Source organism: Tiliqua scincoides, chromosome 3, assembly GCF_035046505.1.
Source record: "Tiliqua scincoides isolate rTilSci1 chromosome 3, rTilSci1.hap2, whole genome shotgun sequence".
NCBI classification, from domain to species: Eukaryota; Metazoa; Chordata; class Lepidosauria; order Squamata; family Scincidae; genus Tiliqua; species Tiliqua scincoides.
Window position 1 is genome coordinate 69,844,738 of NC_089823.1, and position 21,604 is coordinate 69,866,341.

Sequence of the window (21,604 nt, forward strand, 5' to 3'; positions counted from 1 at the left end):
AAAGAGCAACAGCAGCACTCACACAAACAAAAAACGCTGTGTGACTTCAGAATGAGAGAAGCACAATATAACAGAGCTTTTATCATTTTGGAATTACCCTTGTATGTAGAAAGCAGACAGCTGTTAAACATGATGCTAATTCTCATTTATATTTCTACTCAATGTATCACATGGCAGAAGAGGAAAATTATGTGGGTGGGGTTTTTCATTTCAGTGGACTGATATAGACATTATTTCAGTCAACTGGAACTCCAGACTCATTTTTAAAATGCAAGCTTTTACTCTCTCTTGAGCAATATGCTTTGCAGTAGGGGCCACAAGAAGCAAGTCATCATGAGTTAATAAGCCATAACTAAGTCGCTTCAATTGAACATAATTTGCATATCATGTATGTGGACATTTTGAATGTCAACTGCCACACCACAGCAATTAGACAAGATCTCTCATTCTGTGATATTGTAAAATTATCAGCTTCAGACAATTTAAATTAGTATTGGGCTTGATTCAGCAGACTGAAAGAGGCTTAACTTTGGTTGGATCGTCCCCTTTTCCTGACTTCTTGAGTAAAATGAACCTATCAATCATTTCAGATTTAATCATTTACCTTCTAATTTCTGATTCTTTACTGCTAGTCACCATCACATTTTCAAACTTCTGTGCTACAGTGAAGGACAGAAACCTAAACACTGAAATCTCATTATTCCCCAATAAACCTAAAGTCCCTAGGACAGGATTGGGATCCTGCCCGTGTATTGACTACCCAGCTGCGCATTTCCCTGCCTGAGCTGGTAGACCTGGTCTCATTTATTGCACTAGGTTCCCTTTGGCTGGTTGTCCTGGATGTCCTGTCCTCCAGCAAAACAAGTCAGATTTTCATGGCCCAGATGAGAGCATATGGTGAAGATATAAATGTTATTAGTGGTTATGGTATATAAATGTTATTAATCAATCATCATCATCAACAACTTTTATTCAGTCAGTCCTTGCGATGGAGTTATTAAATAATTCTATATCCACTTTCCTGAGAGTAAGCCCTCCTAACACAAAGGGGCTGACATCTGAGTAGCCATGCATCAGATTGTGCTGTTAGAGGCCCTAAGGCTTGGAGGTGTTATTTTAGTGTTGAGCAAGGTACAGTTTATCTCATTTCCCCCAAGTTTCAGTTTACATGTGTTTCTTCCTCAGATACAAGATACTGAACAAATGCTCTTAAAATTATCTGCTTTATTTGTACTTTCATCCTGAACATATCCGAAAGCAATCCTCTGAAACTTGCTGAGAAACATGTTTTCCTCCCTCCATTGGAATTTCTTTGCTCCCCCATAATCAAAATCTGAAATAGCACTCCTGTTAAAGTCCGAAGTCTAGCTGGTCATCCATTGAAGGGCCAGGTAGGGATCTTTTCTTTTCAGACAGTTTATTGTCTACCCCAGATTGAGTACAGGACAGGTTAGCACTAGAGAGACCATGCCTCCATAGGTCAGTGTGGCCCAGGGAAATCGAGAAAATGGTGTCTATCCTTAGGTATGAAAGTTGTGAGGGAGCAAACAGAAAGTCTCCAGGGGCTTTCTGGCACAGAGATGCTGGCTGGTAAGCCCTTGGGCATGAATTGGGACCTTAGAGGCTGTCCAGTTCAGGGGTGGCAGACCTATTCAGCTTCCTTGATCCTTTTTCACAGAGGTTGGCTATGAGGAAGCTGGGAGAGTCCTGGATTCCTGGAGTCCTGGGAGATCCTGGGTTCACAGTTAGGGTGACTATGCTCAAAGGAAGACTCAGACAGGTAACCGTCTCCTCCTAGTTAGGGGCCCACACTTGAGGGGGTCATAAAATAGGCAGAACCCACCATTTACCAATTGTTGCCAATCCATCAATCAACATGGCCCTAATTTATACCAAAACTCTTGTCATGTGCGTTTCTGTGGGGTGAATACCTGGGCAATGAAAATATTGTGAATATTATCTACAATGCAAGGGTGAACACAGACTCTGCCTAAACTTATTATAGTTTTTATTTAATGAGCTTTAAAAAGCAAAGCAACACATCAGAGCAATCATTCATCATTTCTTATCTACAAATAGAAGGAATGGAAGCCCGCAACATCAGCTGAAGGCCTGCATCCGCCTGTAACCACCACTTGGAGGCCTGCGCCTGCTGGAGCAGGTAGGCTCTCCACTGGGTGGCAGGGGACGGGGAGAGCGGAATGGGGATAGGGGAGTCATTATAGAGGACTGTGGGGAAGAGGGCAGTTCAGAACCAGGAGAGAGCAGGGATGGCTGGCACAGATTCGAGTAGCCCCAGAGAGGCTCCTGGGGCTTTATCTGGGATAAGGAGACAAATGTCCTATTCCCCCCAAGGAGACCTCCAGCAACCTCTAGTCCCGTGCTGGATACAGCAGAGACTGCACAGCACGGAACTATCATTAGGACTGGGATGCCCAAGTAATAAATGCTTGTTATGCAAAATTATACTCAGTGCAGAAGCCAATGCAAGCAGATTTGGGACCCAATCCTATCCAAGTTTCCGACTTTAATGCAGACACAATGCAGCCCTGAAGTAAGAGAACAAACATCCCCTTACTTTGAGGAGGTCTCTTTGACTGCCCCCCCCACCTCAGGATGCAGCACATGCCCCATTGGCACCGCTGCATCAGTACTGGAAATGTGGGCAGGATCGGGCCTTTGAAAACTTTGGATTACGCTGGGGCAAAATTCCAGTGAGCGGAAAATGTACTCTAGCAAAAATGAGCTCTGTTGTGCCCGTGCTCCAAGTGGAAGATAGCACTTCTCTTTTGGGACAGACGTGTTCAAAAGTTTTCTTTGTTGAATATGAAGTGTACCCCTCGTGGGTCAGCCTCTGAATTGCTAATACTCATCTTGCTTAAGGTGTCGGCCAAGGCTTCAGGTCCACACAAGAAAACACCAATCCTGGAACTGTTGGCCAAAAAAAAAAAAAATTATAAAGTTGCAGTTGCCCAGCATGGTCTGTAATTTAAGCAATACAAATGGAAATATTTTGACTATTGCTGTATTACATTCCCCAATATGCTAACTCAGCTTAAATCCAAGGACTCCATTAGATGTCTGAAAATAGTGTTTTCACAATGTCCAATACTCAGGGGCAGCGCGACCTGGAATGCTGCCTGATGCCATCTTGGAACTGCTGATTTTCTATGGGATCTGTGGAACAAACAGCTGGAGTGTCCTATTCTATAGGAGAAGCGGAAAATAGCACTTGCAAATGTAACTAAGGTGTCTATGGATCTTAAACTAAGGTTAATTCAGCAAAAGATTCTCTTTAGAGTTTATCAGACTTCAATACGTTTTTTCAACAAAGGACTTACAAATTAAACTAACTGCTGGCGATGTGGTGAACCAGAAGCAACTCTTCAGCATTTGCTTTGGTCTTGTACCAAAGCATTTGCTTGGTGTTCAATCTTTTTGGACTGAGGTTAATAATTACATCAATGTGATATTAGATCAATCGTTCAGATTTGTGGATATGTATATTCTTCCAAACTATCTGCCTATATTATGGGAATTATCGGATGGTCAGCGGAAATGGATTCACCGTACCCTTACTGTGGCTAAAAGGCTTGTACAGAAAGGCTGGAAAGATAAATGACCATCTACTATTATGCAATGGATGGAGGAACTCTCAACTCTCTATACCTGAGAGAGAGAGAGAGAGAGAGAGAGAGAGAGAGAGAGAGAGAGAGAGCGTGGTGTAGTGGTTTGGGAGGTGGACTTAGATCTGGATGATCCAGGTTCAAATCTCCCCTCAGCCACAAAGCTTCCTGGGTGACCAAGGGCCAGTCACTTTCTCTCAGCCTCACCTACCTCACAGGGTTGTTGTGAGGACAAGAAAGAGGGGAGGAGAAGCTGTGTAAACCACCCTGAGCTCTTTGGAGGAAGGGCAGTAAAAAATGTGAAAATGTAAATAAATACCTCAACCATAGTCTAATCCCATCCAAATTTCCAGTGCCAATGCAGCTGTGCCAACAGGACATGCACTGTCTCCTGTAGTGAAGGAAGATTCATGGAGACCTCCTCAATGTAAGAGAACATTTGTTCCCTTACCTTGGAGCTGCATTGCGGCTGCACTGGTGCTGAAAAGTTGGATAGGATGGGGCCCTCAGTTGTTTATAGAAGACAATTTTGCATGGAGAAGTTTATGAAGATCTGGAAAACTTTCTAAAATATTCATCTGTAAAAGTTTATTATTGAAATTATTGGTTTCTGTTACATAAGATTGTTTCTATATTAATTACATATATTTTTCCCATTATTATTACAGTATATTGCAGCTCAATCCTAAGCTGGACTTGGGCCATCACAAGTCCCTTGCGCCAGCCCAGGAGGGTCACAAATGTGCCATAAAGCACATTTGCGCTTCCTCATGTCAAGCTACGCTGGTGCATGGAAGTGTGCCGGCACACAGAGGCTGAATCCAGCCTTTGTGGTGAGTTGCATGGGTGGGCTGATGCAAGGCTCTGGAGTGGGCGGAGAGGAGGCGGGAGGGAGGTGTTCCTGGGCAGGGGGAGGGCGGCCAGGGAGCAGGAGGCGGGGCTGGGATTTGGCAGTTATGGCATGAAGGTGGCGTGGGTCTGAGGAGACCCATAGGGGCTAGGGCACCTTACCCAGGGGTAAGGGGGAAGGTTTCTCCTTGCCTGTGGCTGAGCTGATTCTGGCCCCTATCCTGCGCTGGATACAGTGCAAGCCTTTCGGCTTGCCTGTTCCAGCGCAGGGTAGGATTACACCCTTAGGCCACAATCCTTACCAACTTTCCAGCACTGACATAAGGGCAATGCAACTCTGAGGTAAGGGAACGAACATGGACTTACCTTGAGCAGACCTCCGTGACTGCCCCCCAACTGCAGAATGCAGCACATGCCCCACTGGCACAGCTATGCCAGTGCTGGAAAGTTGGTTAGGATTGCGCCCTTAGTGTGTTAAATTCTTATTATTGTATCATTTTTATTCTTCAATAAGGGTTAAAATAAAATAAAAAATCTTGGAACTGCTGCCTTAAAAAAAAGTCCAAACTTTACTGTGCTGAATGTAAAACAATATAAACAAAAAATAAACAAACCTTGTAAAACAAACCTTACTGTAAAACAAATATACCTTGGATGCTGGCTTGCAATCGTTTTGAACTCATTTTCCCAGTTTGGTCTCCCATACAGTGTCTTTTGTTTCAGGCCTGTAATCACATCTTTCTCTTCATCATGATGTACTGTAAAATGAGTAGCCTGGAGAGGGAAGACAAATAACTCCTTCATTATAAAAATGTAGGGTCAGCCAGTGGCATCACCAGGTTTTGAGTCAGTGGCATCACTAAGATTCACATCCCCGGGTGCGGGAGGCCTGCGGGAGGCCCCATGCAGTGGGCGGGGCAATGCCCCAGATGGTGGGCGGGGTGATGGTTTTTTGGTAGGACCTTTTGACAGAACACAGATATTTCAATGTGGTTTAATTGCATTCTGCATGAAATTACGCATTGATTGATGTATAACATGATGGTATTATTCCTCCAAATTCTGATTTTAGTGATTTTGAAAACTTGTGGAGTAACACACACACACACACACACACACACACACAAACCCGTGTCAACTTACTAACACCTTATTGCAGCAGTTCTCAAACTTTTAACACTGGGACCTACTTTTTAGAATGATAATCTGTCCAGGACCCATTAGAAGTGTTGTCATGGCCAGAAGTGACATCATCAAGCAAATTAAAATAAATAATTATAAATAGTTCAATTAAAATAAAAGAAATAATTAAATAAGGGGGAGCCAGTCCTGTTCCACCAAGTGAGTTTTCTCTGTAGTCTGCCTGCAATAACACCCCCAAAAAGAATCAGTGAGATCTTCAGCCCTCCCCAGTGCCCAGTTGAAAGTCCTTCTATTTCAAGCACATCAATACAAAGACCCACCTGGCTTTACAAGTCTGAGAGCCCAGTCCTATGCCTGTCTACTCAGAAGTAAGTCCCATTAGAGTTAACGGGGTTTACTCCCAGGAAAGTGGGGATAGGAGTCCAGCCTCAGAGCCCAATTCTAGGCATGTCTACTCAGAAGTAAGTCCCATTAGAGTCAGTTGGGCTTACTCCCAGGAAAGTGTGGGTAGGATTGGGCTGTGAGGGAAACTTTGCAAGTGCAAAATAGAAAACTTTCCCCTTACCAGTTCAAGCCTCTTTGTTGGTCCTTTCTGGTGGGGGGGGGGGGAGGCTGCCTTCTGGGGCTTTTGTTGCACTCCAATCGGGACCATTCTGGTGTCCTCACATTCTTTGCCTGACCTAACCACCAACCAAGGCACGTCTGCCTACTCACAAGTAAATGCTATGTGAGGCTGCTTCGCTTCCCATAGGGCTCCATACACTCGCAGCTGGGGGGAGGGACCTCCTTCTCAGGTGTTTTTGGGGCTGCATTCATTGGATCAGGACCATTCTGATGTTAGAGTCCTCTCAGTCTGCCCTTTTGGATGGAGCAAAGCAAGGTCCCCTACTTGCGAGTAAACACGGCCACTTGGCTTCCTTTCCCTTCCCATAGAGCTGAACACACTGGCAGCTGGGAGGGGGAACCTCCTTCTTGGGTGTTATTGGGGGGCTGCACTCATTGGATCAGGACCATTCTGATGTCCTTGGAGTCCTCTCAGCCTGCCCTTTCCGACGGACTAAGGCAAGTGTACCTACTTGCGAGTAAACGCAGCCACGTGGTTTCGCTTGCTTTCCATAGGGCTGAATAGGGACCTCCTTCTCGGGTGTTTTTGGGGGGCTGCATTTACTGGACACCATTCTGGTGTCCTTGGAGTCCTCTCAGCCAGCCTTTTCGGACGGACTAGGGCACGTACACTTTCACTTTCCATAGGGCTCCATGCATTTTTTCCTTCCGGTTTTTTGGCCATAACTTTTGAAGGAAAGGAGCTATCTCCACGGGGCTTTTTGCATTGTGTTCTGCTGGTCATTCCACATCCGATGGTGTATGGCATGACATGGTAGCTCGTAAAGGCGCGATTTTAGCACGTCACCCCCCAGGGCACGTCACCAGGTGCGGCCCGCACCCCTCTAGCGATGCCACTGTTTTGAGTCACCCGGTGCAGGAGACCAGCATGTCACCCCACGATGGACTTCCTTCCATGCACGGTGATGCACCACTGCCCTAACCCCACTGGTTTTTTATATAATAGAGAAATTTAACTTTTTATATAATAGAGAAATTTCAACGCAGTTTGTTTCATTGCATTCTGCATGAAATTATGCATCAAGTGATATATAACATGATGATAGTTTTTGAAAATACCAAAATTTTTAAAATTTTGGCCAATAGTGGTGTCACACACCCCTGTGTGCATCACCCAGTGTGGCCCACACCCCCTGCATTCCCCTATCGATGACACTGGGGTCAGCTGAAGTTGATGGCACAGAGAGGGGGAGAGAGAGAGGGAGAGAAAGAGAGGTCCCCAGAGCTTTTCCCAAAATAACACAGTGAGGTCCAGCAGATAAACTAATATGGAACTGGGAGAACCAAGGAAGGACCATTTCTCTTGATATTTTGCATTGTCAACAAGATGCATTTCCCTGGCACCTCTACAAATGACATGAGACAAGGTCAGCTTTGGGGGTAAATAGGCCACAATTATTAAATTACAATAAAAACAATATCAATTTTGCAGCAGATCCTAACTATGCAAAATTCCTCTACCATTTTAGTGCAGACATCTTTCCTGGAGAAGCCTCTTGGAGGGGGAGCCTATCAGTGCCAATCCCTAAAAAGGGGGTTGAGGCAGCCAAATTGTTCAGCCTATCCCTGTGATTAGGTTTTGCTTTAGCAACAAACACTGATCTTAAGGAGAGCAAGGACAGGACTTTGGGAATGCAGGATGGAGCAAGGTTAGACTGGCATGATCCTGGGAGCCCTCTAGATGTTCTTGTACTCTAATCTGTTATGTCTATACAGAGCTCTTGTCAATCAAAGCCATGGTCTGATGAGATTTCTTTTGAGGACATTGTCCATCATCGCTATGTGAACTTCAATTCCTCCATCTAGGCACCTCACAGTTGTCAGTTATAAATACATTTGTATTCCAGGTTCATAGGTTTCTTCTCACGATTGTTATATTTAATATACTAGTCTTAGGATGAAAAAAGCGGATACACTGATCTGTCATTCTGTTAAGGCAGATAATAATAATTACAGCTAAAATGTACCTTTTGCAATTTTTTAAAGTCCAGGGACAAGGAATAGAATGGCATGGAGGCAATGCATCTCCCACTAAAAATCTGAAAATATTTTCTTTTGACAACACTATGCCCTTTAAATGCAGGCATGTATAAACTTCTCTCTCTCTCTCTCTCTCTCTCTCTCTCTCTCTCTCTCTCTCTCACACACACACACACACACACACACACACACACACACACACAGGCCAGTTGCTTCTACAGGTTAAAAATGCTACCCTTCTGTCCCTGATGCAAATGGCAACCTTTGGCTCCCAGCCTGTCATGTGTGTTGCATGTCCTGCTTTTACATGTAGATTCAACTTTTGATGTACCACTGCAAATATCCCTTTTCACACATTTATGATCATGTACCAATACCAGAATTCAATATGAGATAGTCAATGAAAGTGTCCAGATGACCATATTGCTGGGAGCAGTTGGATCCAACATCTACAGACATTTTCTCATGATTACCATATGCTAAATTATGAATAAGGTTCCTGCCATTCACACAAATGTGAATAATTTTCATTAACATGTTCTCTTACCAAGGCCCAACCTCTTTAAAATGGTGACATCAGATACTTACCTGAGACTCATCCCAGCCAGTAAGATAGATATTGTAGCTGAGAAATTCTGCATTATTCTTTTCCTGCATTTGAGTCTCCAGTGACTGTAAGAGGTCAGCAAACCATTCAAATGCATGAGTGTCTCTGCAGAGCCAGTAAAAGTAGATCTGGAAAAAAAGCCAGATGGAGCACCACCACTTCATTAGGTTAAAATGGACCAAACATTCCTTATATAATAATGGATGATTTTAATTGCCTAGGAGTGACTGGTACAGGAAACCCTGAAATATGAGTTGATTGACAACAGACATTCTGTCTTCTGCAACTTGAAGAGGAAAGGCTCTTGGGGCTCAAAGCTAAGGTCTGATGAAATCTCCTTTAAGAGGAAGCTGAAAAGGCAAAGCTCAAAGTGCTTTATGAAAACAATAAATGGAGTTAGTCACAATAGTTGCCAATGCAATGACATGTAGTAGAGGAGACTTTGAGCTATCTCTGAACCGAAGCATATGATGATAGATACACTGATTGTCATCGTAATCTCACTTTGGATGCATGCACTAAATAAACCTCTGATCAGGCTTGATGGAAGCTTTGGGTCTACCTGAAGTTGGGTCACCACCAGCAAAGCAGTCAAATAGGCAGGAAGAGGCAAAGCATGGTGATCCTACCTTTGATCCCACCCCCTTACTTGCAACTCTGGCAATGGGCCTGCTTAAAATAGCCACGCAACTCTTCTTGCCTAGCTGGTCACTTTGCCAAGCAGCCAAAAGGCTGAAGAGGTGCAAGGTTTTCCCCATCCACTTCTCTCGGCTGCTACTTCTCTGTCATTATCCGTGACTGCTGCTGGCCCAATCCTCTTCCACGCTTGCTCTCAGTGTGAGGGAGTAGAATTGGAGGACTCACTGATGTGGTTCAGTGAGCAACAAACCCCAGGGGTGGTGAGAGGATGCAGGGTGTGTGTGTGTGGTGGTGGGGTACTCCTTATCAGTTTGACCTTCCTCCCCACCACTTGAGCCTTTCAGGCAGCTTCTTGGACAGTTCAGCCCTGTCTTGGTACATACAAAATGAAAGAGGATCCATTGCCTCCATTGTGGACAAATGGGAGAGTTACCATGGACTGAGCCTGGGCAGGGTTAAATCAATAATCATGTCAGCTGCCAAGCCCTGGATTTAGCTGAGAGGGTATGGCCACATTAAATAACAGCATGAAGTATTAGTTGTCCACAGCCCCTTTTATATACAAATGCAGCTACATCGAGCCCAGGGTTTTCCTTGTACAGTATATATTTCCAATCCCTCTTTTTATGTATTGTTGCGCAAAGAAACAAATGCTTGGGGAACATGCAAAAAGGAAGGGACATACCTTTTTGAGTCTCAGATTAATGGCATCATTACAGTATTTGTACCACACAGACTTGAGAACGGAGGCAAATGGGGTGACCCCAATCCCAGCTCCAACCAACATCACAATTTCATAGCTGAATACATCTTCACTAGCAGTGCCAAATGGACCATCAACAGCTATCCTACAACAGTGAAGATACAGTTAACAGCAGTAACTATGAGGGGTCCATATATGCTCTAATGATCCAGTGGTCACCCAGGTGAGAGCTAACTTCACAATATCATATTAAGGAGCAGTTTTACCTGGCCCTTAAACTGGCTCATGAAAATCCAGAACTCTTATGATAAGACCGATCCTGAGAGGTCAGTGTGTGGCCTGCTTCTAGCATAACTGGGCTGGGGCTTAAAACAGCTACAAAATGAACTCAAGGTAAGTGAGGAAGGGGGTTCCAGGTTTGTGCCAAATTGAGCCTGCTTTGTAACAGCGCCCAGAGAATTGATTTTTAAGAAGCTAAGGCTGACAATTATAGGGATGCACAGATCAAAGTTTAGTCTAGCCATTACAACTGCCATGTTTATTAGATCAACCAATTTGAAAACTTTTGATTGATTTAAATGGGCACCCTAATTAATCAAGAAAGAGATTTCTAAAATAAATATGGTACTATTTCCACCCACAATCAAATGCGATAATGCAATAGCCTGAAATTCATACATTTCATCAACAAGATTTCTTTAGGTGATAATTCTACTAACCATTTTATGGCCACTGTGCTGAGGCTGTGAACAATGGAACCTGGTAGAAGGATCATGGAGCACAAGCCTATACATGTATACTCAAAAGTAAAGTCCATGAACTTCAATGGGGCTTATTTCCAGGCAAGGGTGTATAGGACTGTTGCACTCATCTCTTAGTCCTGTTGAACTCATCTCCTTGAGCACGCTGTCCTAAATTACTCTGGAACAGGCAGGCCAAGTGGCCTGCACTAAATCCAATGTGAGGTAGGTACGGGCTGCGGCTCAACTCAAAGTAAGGGGATTTTATTCCCCCTACCCTGTGTCATATACCACCCATGGGGCTATTTGGATCTGTGCCTGCGATTTCATTAGCACAAATCCAAGCATCCCATATAATGGTAGGGCCGCGAGTTAGGATCTGACCTGTGCAGCTGGTCCCACTCCCTCCCAGGCCTGATCTGTCTCCCAGGCCACCCTCCTCCACCCAAAACACCCCTCCTGCCTCTGTTCCATCCTCTAGCCACCCTCTGTAGCTCCCTGTGCCAGCCTGCCTGGGCATGCACAATCTTAGCTTCTCCAGGTGCAGGTCCGGTGCTTCTAGTCAGCACACATCCTTGTGCTGCTCCCAAGTAGCCATGAAAGTTTTTTACACCACATTTGCAACACTCAAGAACTGACACAAGGGACTTGGCGCAAGGGACTTGCCCCAGCTCAGGAGGGGTTTGGATTGCTCCGAGTTCTGTCAGTACTAGAACTCAGCCCCAGCGCTAGGACATGTTTTCCTTGTACAGAACAACTGAGGGCCCAATCCTATCCAATTTTCCAGCACCGGTGCAGCCGCAACGCAGCCCTGAGGTAACGGAACAAAAGTTCCCATACCTTGAGCAGACCTCTATGACTGCCTCCCCACCATAGGATGCAGTGCACATCCCACTGGCACAGCTGCACCGGCACTGAAAAATTGGAAAGGATTGGGCCCTGAGTCAGTCATCCAAGTCCTGTTGTGTCATTCTCATAGCGGTGGGTATCTGGGTAAAGCTGCTGCAGAACCAATGCAGAACCAATGAATTATAAGGGGAAAACTAGGTGGGCCTTTAATGAAACCTCCAAGCCCTGTATCCCAATTACTCCAGTATTGGTCAAATCTTAGTCCCGTGTAACTTTCTAAAAACAATAGCTGGGTGAGGCCACCACAAAAAGTATAGGGGCAGGCCACCTCTGTCTCCCTGTGATTTGCACTGACTAACTCTACACCAGTGTTTCTCAATGCTGTCCTCTCCTGTACCACTTCACAAGGTCTAAGTAACACTGGAAGTAACTGGCAATGACATCATCGCCAATTACACCTGGGTTGGGAGGCCAGATGTGATGCAATCAACATCAGTGAGAGGCTCAGGATGGACAGGATGCAGAAAAACATACTTTGGAACTCTGCCCACCGAGCCAAGCCTCCTACTGCTGTTGTTGTGTCACGTTGCTGGTCTTGCTGCTGGGCAGCAGGTGTCCAGGAATCCCATGAATACCACCAGACACCATGTCAAGTACCACAGGTGGTAGCCGTACCACTGGTTAAGAAACACTGCTCTACCCTCTTGTATAGCATCCTGTACAAAAAAATTTCCCCCCAGGAAATTTTGTGAATCAACACAACCATACATCGACTATTTACAATATTAAAGTTACAGGAGTTTCTGAGTTGAGCTTCTTGGGAATAAGACTGTACACTAGCTGCTGTAGCTCATGCCATTACTTGCACCATGTCATTTAGAGTCAGTCCTCAGGGCCAACAATGTAACCTTTGATGTTTTGCAAACTGCCCTTAGACCTTTGCAAACTGCCCTTAGACCTTGCCCTTAGACCTTGCATTTTGTACATACTTTGGTAGTTTCCAGGCTTCCTGGAATTCTTGTTTGTCACAGCCACAAACTTTAGCAACGCCTTCTGTCCAGTCCCCAACAATACGTATGTGAATGCTGAAGTAATCCTCTTCAGGAGCAGAAGTTAACGTGAAAGGGTGCCACTCCAGCATGGACACTGCAGGACACTGGACAAAAATGTACTGTCCAACCTCCATCTTAAAACCCTTCTTCTTCATCTGAAGCTCATAGGTTTGGAAAGGGTGAGTGACAACCTACAATACAAGAAGGAAGTCTCTCAGAACACAATCAGCTGGCAGGGGTGGGGTTTCAAAGCTTGCATTCAGGTAAAGGAGCTGGGGTTAAAATATTCTAAGCCCTAATGATCCACTTCAGTTTCATGTTTTCTAGAAGAACATACTTTTTCCAGTATAGTGCTAGATGTTTGATTGTCTACAACAAATCAGATAAATCAACAGTTTGGGAAATTAAGCTTCATTTTATGGTTTCTGATTTTCCTGCTTGAGTATTTCAGTTAGACGGCTTTGGAATGAAATGCATATGTTTAGGTTTTTAGGACTCCGGGCCCAATCCTATCCAACTTTTCAGGGCCGGTGCAGCTATGCCAACGGGGCGTGTGCTGCATCCTTTGGAAGGGAGGTAGTAAGGGGACATTTGTTCCCTTGCCTCTGGACTGTATTGTGGCTGTACCGATGCTGGAAAGTTGGATAGGATTGGGCCCTTCAGCACCTAAAGGACTGCTTCTCCTCATATGAATTTGCCTACAGGTTAAGATAATCAAGAAAGCCCTTGTGCCTAGTGTCATCATCATAGAATTTCACTTGGCAGCAACTCTCAAGAGGGCTTTTTCTATTGGGGAACCAACTGTGGGATTCCTCACCACATGAGATTTGATCAGCTTCCATTCTGCCAGTATTCTGTAAAAAAATGGAAAACCTTTGCATTTCGCCAAGCACTTGATATAACTTAGTTCAGAGTTTCTGAAACTGTGGGTCATGACCCACTGCTTCCAGACGCTGGCTGCACATTGTGCCCCAGAATACCCTGCTGCTTTCTGGTCATGGTGGGCCCCAACCCACCAAAAATTGGGCATTGATCCATCAGTGGGTTGAGTTGCACTTATAACAACTTCCTTAAGGCTTCCAATGCAGTGTAACACAGTCAATGAAGTGGGTTGTGCACCAGTGTGACCTGGAAGCAACTTCCAGGTCATGCCGCACAATGCCTTGTCCCAAGCCGGCAACAGGAGTCAGTCTCAGCCCATAAAGGGGAGCTCTGTGAGTCTCACTGCAAGAATGCCAATGAGAAGGACCTCTCTACATACTTGCTTCAATAGATCTTCACCCTCACCCCCTCTGTACATAAGCCCCACAATAAACACCTCTGTCAGCAGCACATCTGTGGCTCTAAGTCTCTTTGTGACTCTCTCTCCCCTCAGCAAGTCATTCCCCTCACCCTACAATGTGGAACTTCCCCTGTGAGATGGGACCAAGGGAGGAAAGACAACCACACAGCCATTTGCTTAACTATGCTGATATCACAGAAGGTTTTGATAGTCCTAGGATAAACAACTGAGTGTAAGAGAAGACTGGAAATATGATGGGATTTCAGATGTCAAGAGCAGTAATCTGACAAATTAAAGGCACAGTACTATCCAACTTTCCAGCAGCCATGCCAACAGGGAGTACACTGCATCCTGCAGTTGGGGGGGGGGGGGAGGCAGTCATGAAGGCCTCTTCAAAATAAACACTTGTTCCCTTACCTTAGGGCTGCATTGCATTGCAGCTGCATCGGCACTGGAAAGTTGTATAGGATTGGGCCCAAAACCATATATTGGTGACGGTCCTGGGTCCACACATTTTGGTTAGGTGCCATGGCCCCTCTCCCAAAATCATATGTCAGAGAACATGGAGGGGGAAGGGGAGGGAGATTTCTGACATCAGTCAGAATTCGTGACTGAAGAACTATTTTTCCACAATCCAGCCTGCTGTCTTGCTTACTGGCCACAGAGTAAATCAGTGATTTTCAACCTTTTTCATCTTGGGGCACACTGGCAAGGCACTGAAATGGTCAATGAACACCAACAGCTTTTTGATAATTGACAAGGCACATTGTGCTGACAATGGGGGCTCACATCCCCTAATGGTCCTATTGATAAATGGACCAAATTCCTCTCCCAAATTCCTCTCCCAAATTCCTCTACCAAATTCCTGCGGCACACCTGGGGACCATTCGTAGCACACCAGTGTGCCACAGCACAGTGGTTGAAAATGGCTGGAGTAAATACACACGTGAATAATATTCCAAAGGAAGTAAATTAGCAGGATGCTTTTGAGACTCTTACCTTTGTGATAACAACCTTTTGCTGTGAGCGCCAAAACCGCACCAGCCTTTCAAAGACATACAGAATCATTGGAGCCACTATCCATTTCCAGGTCTGTCAGCCAAATGGAAATGAGGAAGAAGATTCATATTAATGACATTTGGTCACATAAATTGATGGTTGTGTTATACATGCAGGGATTGGTTTCAGCTAATATACACAGTTCAAGGCTCAATGTAGAAAACTCATTACACCACACCCAACATTCAGAACAGAACTTATTTTGTATGCTGTGGGAGAATTTTGGCTTCTGGAGGTCTCCTTGGAGTAAGGGGACATTTGCCCCCTTGCTGCAAAGTACGTTCCAGCAGCCACTATGGGTCAACTCGGACCTGCACCCATTCAATTGCTGGCAGAAGTCTGCATTGATCCATGAAGGAGGATCAGGCCTGGAAAGGGTCAGGATCCAGCATTCACCATTGCCAACCCTGCCCCATCTGGGGCCTGGTGCACCACCCATCACCACCACATTCCACCCATCCCTCCTTTGTTCCACCCACCTCCACTCCATTCAATCCTCTCCCTGCCTTTTTCCAACCATGGGCTTTCTGCTCTGGTGAATCTCTGTGGGTTCACCAATGCATGAGAGGCTGCTCTGACCTTCCTATAAGTGGGTCTGCAACGCATACTGGAGGAGGCTGCTTTGCAACTATCATAAAGCAGCCTCCACTGGCGCAACGCTAGTTATGCTAGCAGGGGAGGGGGATAAGATTGGGCCATTAGTTTATGTTTATTAAGTAATGTGCACGCAAAGGCTAATGCAAGTCTTGATCTGGCTGGATCCTCAGTTTCTGGTTTCAGTCTTACATCCTCTACAAGCACTAAGTGATTATTTGACAGGACCTTGAATAATTTTACAGGGCAATCTTCTGCATGTCTAACCAGAATTAGGTCTCACTATGTTCAGTAGGGCTTACTCCCTAGTAATCGTGATTAGGATTTCAGCCTTAGACTGTGTGTTTTTGTGTGTAGATCGTACCATAGGAGGATTTCCAGCAAACTCTGGTATAGGGCATGAAGGCAATTCTCCCCATTGGGTCCAATTTCCAGCACACTCCTCTGGTTTATGCACCTTCAAACTTGCAGCTGTCTGTCCTCGTACAATTCGACTAGGAGTGAAATCAGTGTCAATAAAATTAATTAACATTTAGCAGAAAGAAAATCTATATAGGGCTTTTCATGAGCTCAAATGTTCATACTGAAAATGCAGCAAACACAAAATGTATGTTCTGCTTTGGGTCCTCCATAAGTTCACAGAAGGCAACACCTCGGTATCACACTGACTGCGTGTCCAACTACAGTCCCCAAACACATGAAACGTAACTATAATTATCTGCAGACATTTTCTTTATTGCTGTCAAAGCTATGGCACTTTCTTTCCCATCAACAACTATAGAAGTCCTGTCCACTGATCATGGCACAGCACCTTCTGCTGGACAAACATGACGATGTGTTCAAGGCAAAACTACTTCCATGGCTTCTCTATCCCAGCATGCTTTGGGACAATCTATAACTTTTTCCACTGGGCACAAACTAACCAAACTAGCCTGCAAAGAATATACTGAATCACCATCCTAACACTCTCTAACATTTCCTCCCCATTTTTGTTTACACTGGTGTTCCTCAGTATTTGTCTCCAACTGTCCCACTTTGCATAGTCCACCTGTTGGAAGTACCACCGAAAGTAACTGGTGAAAATGTCAATGCCAGTTACTTCCAGATTGGGAGGCCAGATGCAAAGTGACAAACACCTGAAAGGGAAGAACAGGAGGGCTTTCTTGAGTGTGCAAAAAGTGCACACTGGAGCTCTGTCCTCTCAGCCTCCTACTGCTTCTTGTTACTAGGTAGCAGGGACATGGGGGTCCCCCAAGTATCACTGGACACCACCTCAAGTACCACCAGTGGTACAAGTACCACTGGTTGAGAAACACTGGTTTACTTTGAACCTGAGAAAGTTCTGCAAAATCTAAATGCGAACTCACTGCTCTTTGAGTTTTAATTGATCCTAATAATGCATGATGACACTTTTCTCATTTAGGGCCCAATGCAATACAACTTTCCAGTGCTGATGCGGCTGTGCAACAGGGCATGTGTGGCACCCTGTGGGGGAGGCACTCATGGAGGCCTCTTCAAATTAAAGATGCACTGTGGCTGCATTGGTGCTGGAAAGTTGGATATGACTGGGCCCTTATATCTAGTGGTATAATAACTGAGAATCAGTACAGATGGTACTTACCCAAATCCATGGAAAACAAGACCAGCAAAAAAGATCACAAACAGATGGTGGGTGAACCAAAACACTTCAAAGTATGATCTTCGAATGGTTTTAGTAGATGATGTGATTATAAGTATTAAACACAGTGTAATGATCACACCAGTGAGGCCAGCCAAGGTGGTGAATGCCACATAGAGGCCACCTGCAGGGTTCTGTGAAAGGGAGAGTGCAAAGTGACATGAGCAAACCTGTCACAACAGAATAGGATGGCTTCTTCAGAACAACAACAGTATAACATTCCATAAGAGAAAGAATTACAGTGGGGCAGCATTGATTGCAGAGGAGAAGAAAGGGAGATAAAGAAGTTGGCCATTCATATATTCATGCAAGTCACTTTTTGAATCACTTTCAATGATAATTATAGAACCAGCAGGACCTAAGCCAGTGCCATAGCATGGATCAAAGTCTTTTCTTGGGCTGCTCTGCAGCTGTTCCATCTGGGGTTTTGGCGTGTGTGTGTGGAGGGGGTGACACTGGATATTTTCTGAATCCCCTTTCCTCTTATTGTATATTGAACTTGCCAATACATTTCACTGTGGTTGACTCATATCTTTTCTCTCTCATTCTAATTAAATTCCAGTCCATCAAAGTGCATCACGAGCCGTCACTCTTAGATTCTGGCACATGTGTTCAAATTCTCCATGCGCACATATTGCACATAGCATAAGACTCAAGTGGACCCTCTGAGATCAGCCTGTTTAGAGCTTTTGGATGATTCTAATCCAAAATTCATGTCTATGGATGTAGTTTTACTTACTGCTTGTTCAATGAGACAAACATTGGGTTGCAGTTACTCAGGTCCAAAATAAAGTTCCTGTAGCAAGACCATTTCTACACAGATTTCATGTTTGCAAACAGGGAGCCACATCTTTCAGTGCTATCATAAGTAATGCCCTCAAACACCATATCCTCCCAGCATCTGCACCCTCACCATGGTTCACTGTCATCATGCTATCCTCATGCCAGCCTCATGCTGCCCTTTCCATGTGTATTCAGTGGCCACTAACACAACATTTGCTGGGCCTGAGTGAGCATGCAGAAAGTATATGCTTCCCTATCCTTGTTACAATAAACTTGTCCCCTCAGGTGACATTTTATAAAGCATTTGTGCCTTCCTCCTGCTTTACAGACTCTACCTCCGGTCTAATGCTCAGCCTGTACATCTGTAAATTCAGCAGATATTACAAAAGGCATCATAAGTCTACAAAGGAATCCAGAAACAAGGTCCAGCTATGCGCCCAGAATGTCTCTGCTTGTGCAGGTGACACAAATGCATATCAATATGAATGGACTTCCACTGACCTAGAAACACTTGGATCAGACCATTCACTTAAATTAGGGTAACACATGATGGGCAGGGAATTCTATTTTTACGTTTCTCCCTGGAGTAGAGGGAAAGCGTTGGGTATACATTTTGTTCTGGAATAATCTCTTTGAGCTTCACCTCTTTCCTGCATACTAGTGTCTTCAAATGTGAACATCTAACTGACCGCTCCTATCCCTGCCACGTTACAGCATGCAGCCATGCCAATGGAGGCCGCACTATGGGTTAGGGTGGGAGAGGTGATTGAACAGCCTGCAGGAGGAAAGTAAAAATATTTACTTTAAACAATTTAAGTAATGAAATAATAAAAGATATATATATATTTAATTACTGTAAAATATTTTTGACTTACCTTCCCCCCATAGGCTTCCCAACTGACTATGTGTTTCCTTGGACATAGGTCAGCCTTTTTGCTGGTATATGTCTTAGGAGATCTGGGGGCAGGTGGGCAGAAAAATGGGGGAACAGATCCAGCATGCACTACTGCTGCCAGATCCACCTTTTCCCTCCCCGGTGTACCCCCTGGTTCCTCCCCCCCAAAAGCCTCATTATTCTCCCCCCCCCCACCTATGGTCAGTCCCTACTGCCCTGTCAACTTACTGGTGACTACAGAGCCTCTTGGAACTACAGCCTCATGCATAACACCTCTTGCCATTTGCAGCAACAGTCTTGCAGTGCACGACAGTGGCTCAACTTTCATGCAGATGTAAAGGACCTCACAGTGTTGGAATGCTATTTCTAGCAGTGCAAGGATCTCATAAAAAAATGGTGCAGCCTTGCCAAAAACAAGTGCACTGTATCCAGAGGGGCAGATTGGGAGGCTCTGGAAGGGAAAGGGGATTTAAATCACCTTTCCCACTCCATAAGCCTCCTGCTCTGCAAGGGGTCTTCTCGGACCTGTGCCAGGTCTTTAGCTAGTGCAAGTCCAAGGAGAGAAAGGGGGCAGGGAGACTCGGAAAAGAGGGGACAGGTTCTGGTGTGCACCCTCATGCAGCCTCCTTGCCCCTGTTCCTCCCCCCTCCCTGCCCAATTTTGCCCCCTTCCCATCTAGTTTCATCCCCTCCATACCTCTGCCATTGCCTAATCTGCTCTGATGGGTGCAGAGAGGTCTGCTGACAGACGGGGACTGCTGCAACCTCTTGAGGTAGAGTTTCCAAAATGCACTCTGTCAGCAGCCATTTTATGACACCGGAACTCAGATTTGGACTGCAAGTGTCTTAAATGGGCCTTTTAAATGACAGCCTCAAAATCCATCACTACTAACCAATATAAAGCTGTACATTTTTCCATATTGGTTCCTTCACAGTAGTTGAATCCCTGAATCAAGTTTACATTCAGAGTCAAATGAATAGTCACACATCTCTTTGTGAAACAATAACTATTTGTCCAGGAATGTGATTGCTTACCGGAAGTTTCTTTCGGGCAAAGTTCAGATATGATTCATTGCCATGATCACCCAAATCAGATAGCGCAGTCTCAATACTACTCTTATTTTCATTTCGGGCATTCACCAACCATTCTACATTAAATAAATGTGCAATTGTGTGGATTGCTGAAAAATAGTAGAAAACAGAGAAATATAGCACACTTAAAATGAATTTTTCTCCCCTCTTAAAAAAAATTGTTTCCTTCAGGGCACTAAGGTGTTCCATACAACATAAAATGGAACTTTTGTTGACATACGTGACTTTGGGCCCAATCTTATCCAACTTTCCAACATCAGTGCAGCCACAATGGAGCCCCAAGGTAAGGGAATGAATGTCACCCTACCCTGAGGAGGCCTCCATGACCGCTCCCCCACCACAGGATGCAGCACACGACTTGTTGGCACGGCTGCCTCAGTGCTGGAAAGTTGGATAGGACTGGGCATTTACAGAGGCAGCTCAGTACCTGTTCAGTGAACAAACCCATTGAATGAAAAAAAGAACATTTAAAAGAGCAGGAATGAACAAAACCATCCGGATCATTTCAGGTTTAATGCTAGAGCACTGCACATTTGAACTGTAAGAATGGCTTTGTACTCAGATATATTTCTTTTCTCTCCTTCACTGTATTCATTTAAATTGCAAGTCTGCAGTCAGGATTCCATGTTCTGGGTTTTTAATATTTAGTGCCGCCCCTACCGATCTTGGGCACTTAATGAACAAGCTATGATGATGATGATGTTGATGATGAGATTCAAACTTCCTTTCCTCCCAGTCCTAGTACTGGGACTGATTCACTGACAGCATGTATAAGGTCATTTGCCTCCTTTCAGCTTCTTAACCTGTCCAGAAAGCCCATTTATATTTATATGAGCCTTGCAGTCATTAAAACAAAGAGACTTTGGTCTAAGGTTACATTTCAGAATACCTACTAGTATGGAGCGCAATCATCCAGGCCACAAGCTTGTGAAATGTGAGGTTTCTGTCCAACTGTCTTCTGATACGCACGGAGCAGCACTATTGATTCAGAAAGAGGAAGAATGAACAGATTAATCACATTGGTTATTGCAATGTGCTCATTCATAGCTCTCGTCCATAGCATTAGTACTACAAGAACTTGCATTGAAACCGGTGGTGAATAGGTGTTATCAGAGTAAACAGGCCCTTACACCCATAGATGCCAGAGAAATCTGCCAAATTTTTGAAAAGATTGTGCTGCGTCTACAGGCTATTTAGTTAGGATCCTGTAGCCTTCACACCATAATCTCATGTTCAAGTGGGTGGACAGAGCACAGGAATCCAGACATTCAACTACAAACATCTGTTCCATGAGCCATCATCAGGCATATAAAGTCAAATTTTTGCTACTGTTACTTAACTTGTATCGGAAGAGATCTGAACAATGGAGAGAAACCCTTTTGAGTCAAAACATTACGAGAATAAAGTTGC

The 21,604-nt window shown here is 44.7% G+C and overlaps 1 protein-coding gene across 2 annotated transcripts in view; it reads right to left on the bottom strand.

The window, feature by feature from the left end:
- Positions 1 to 1,302: 1,302 nt before the first annotated feature.
- Positions 1,303 to 21,604, bottom strand: part of CYBB (cytochrome b-245 beta chain) — a 28,070-nt gene continuing 7,768 nt past the window's right edge. For both annotated transcript variants that reach the window (XM_066619272.1, XM_066619271.1), the window contains exons 4-13: positions 21,088 to 21,172; positions 20,138 to 20,283; positions 17,369 to 17,559; positions 16,112 to 16,241; positions 15,094 to 15,186; positions 12,750 to 13,003; positions 10,154 to 10,316; positions 8,811 to 8,957; positions 5,125 to 5,249; positions 1,303 to 2,931 (exon numbers count right to left, since the gene is read on the bottom strand). In XM_066619272.1, the coding sequence (XP_066475369.1) occupies positions 2,805 to 2,931; positions 5,125 to 5,249; positions 8,811 to 8,957; positions 10,154 to 10,316; positions 12,750 to 13,003; positions 15,094 to 15,186; positions 16,112 to 16,241; positions 17,369 to 17,559; positions 20,138 to 20,283; positions 21,088 to 21,172 (1,461 nt within the window). In that variant the 3' untranslated portion in view covers positions 1,303 to 2,804. The remainder of the gene's footprint in view (positions 2,932 to 5,124; positions 5,250 to 8,810; positions 8,958 to 10,153; positions 10,317 to 12,749; positions 13,004 to 15,093; positions 15,187 to 16,111; positions 16,242 to 17,368; positions 17,560 to 20,137; positions 20,284 to 21,087; positions 21,173 to 21,604) is intronic.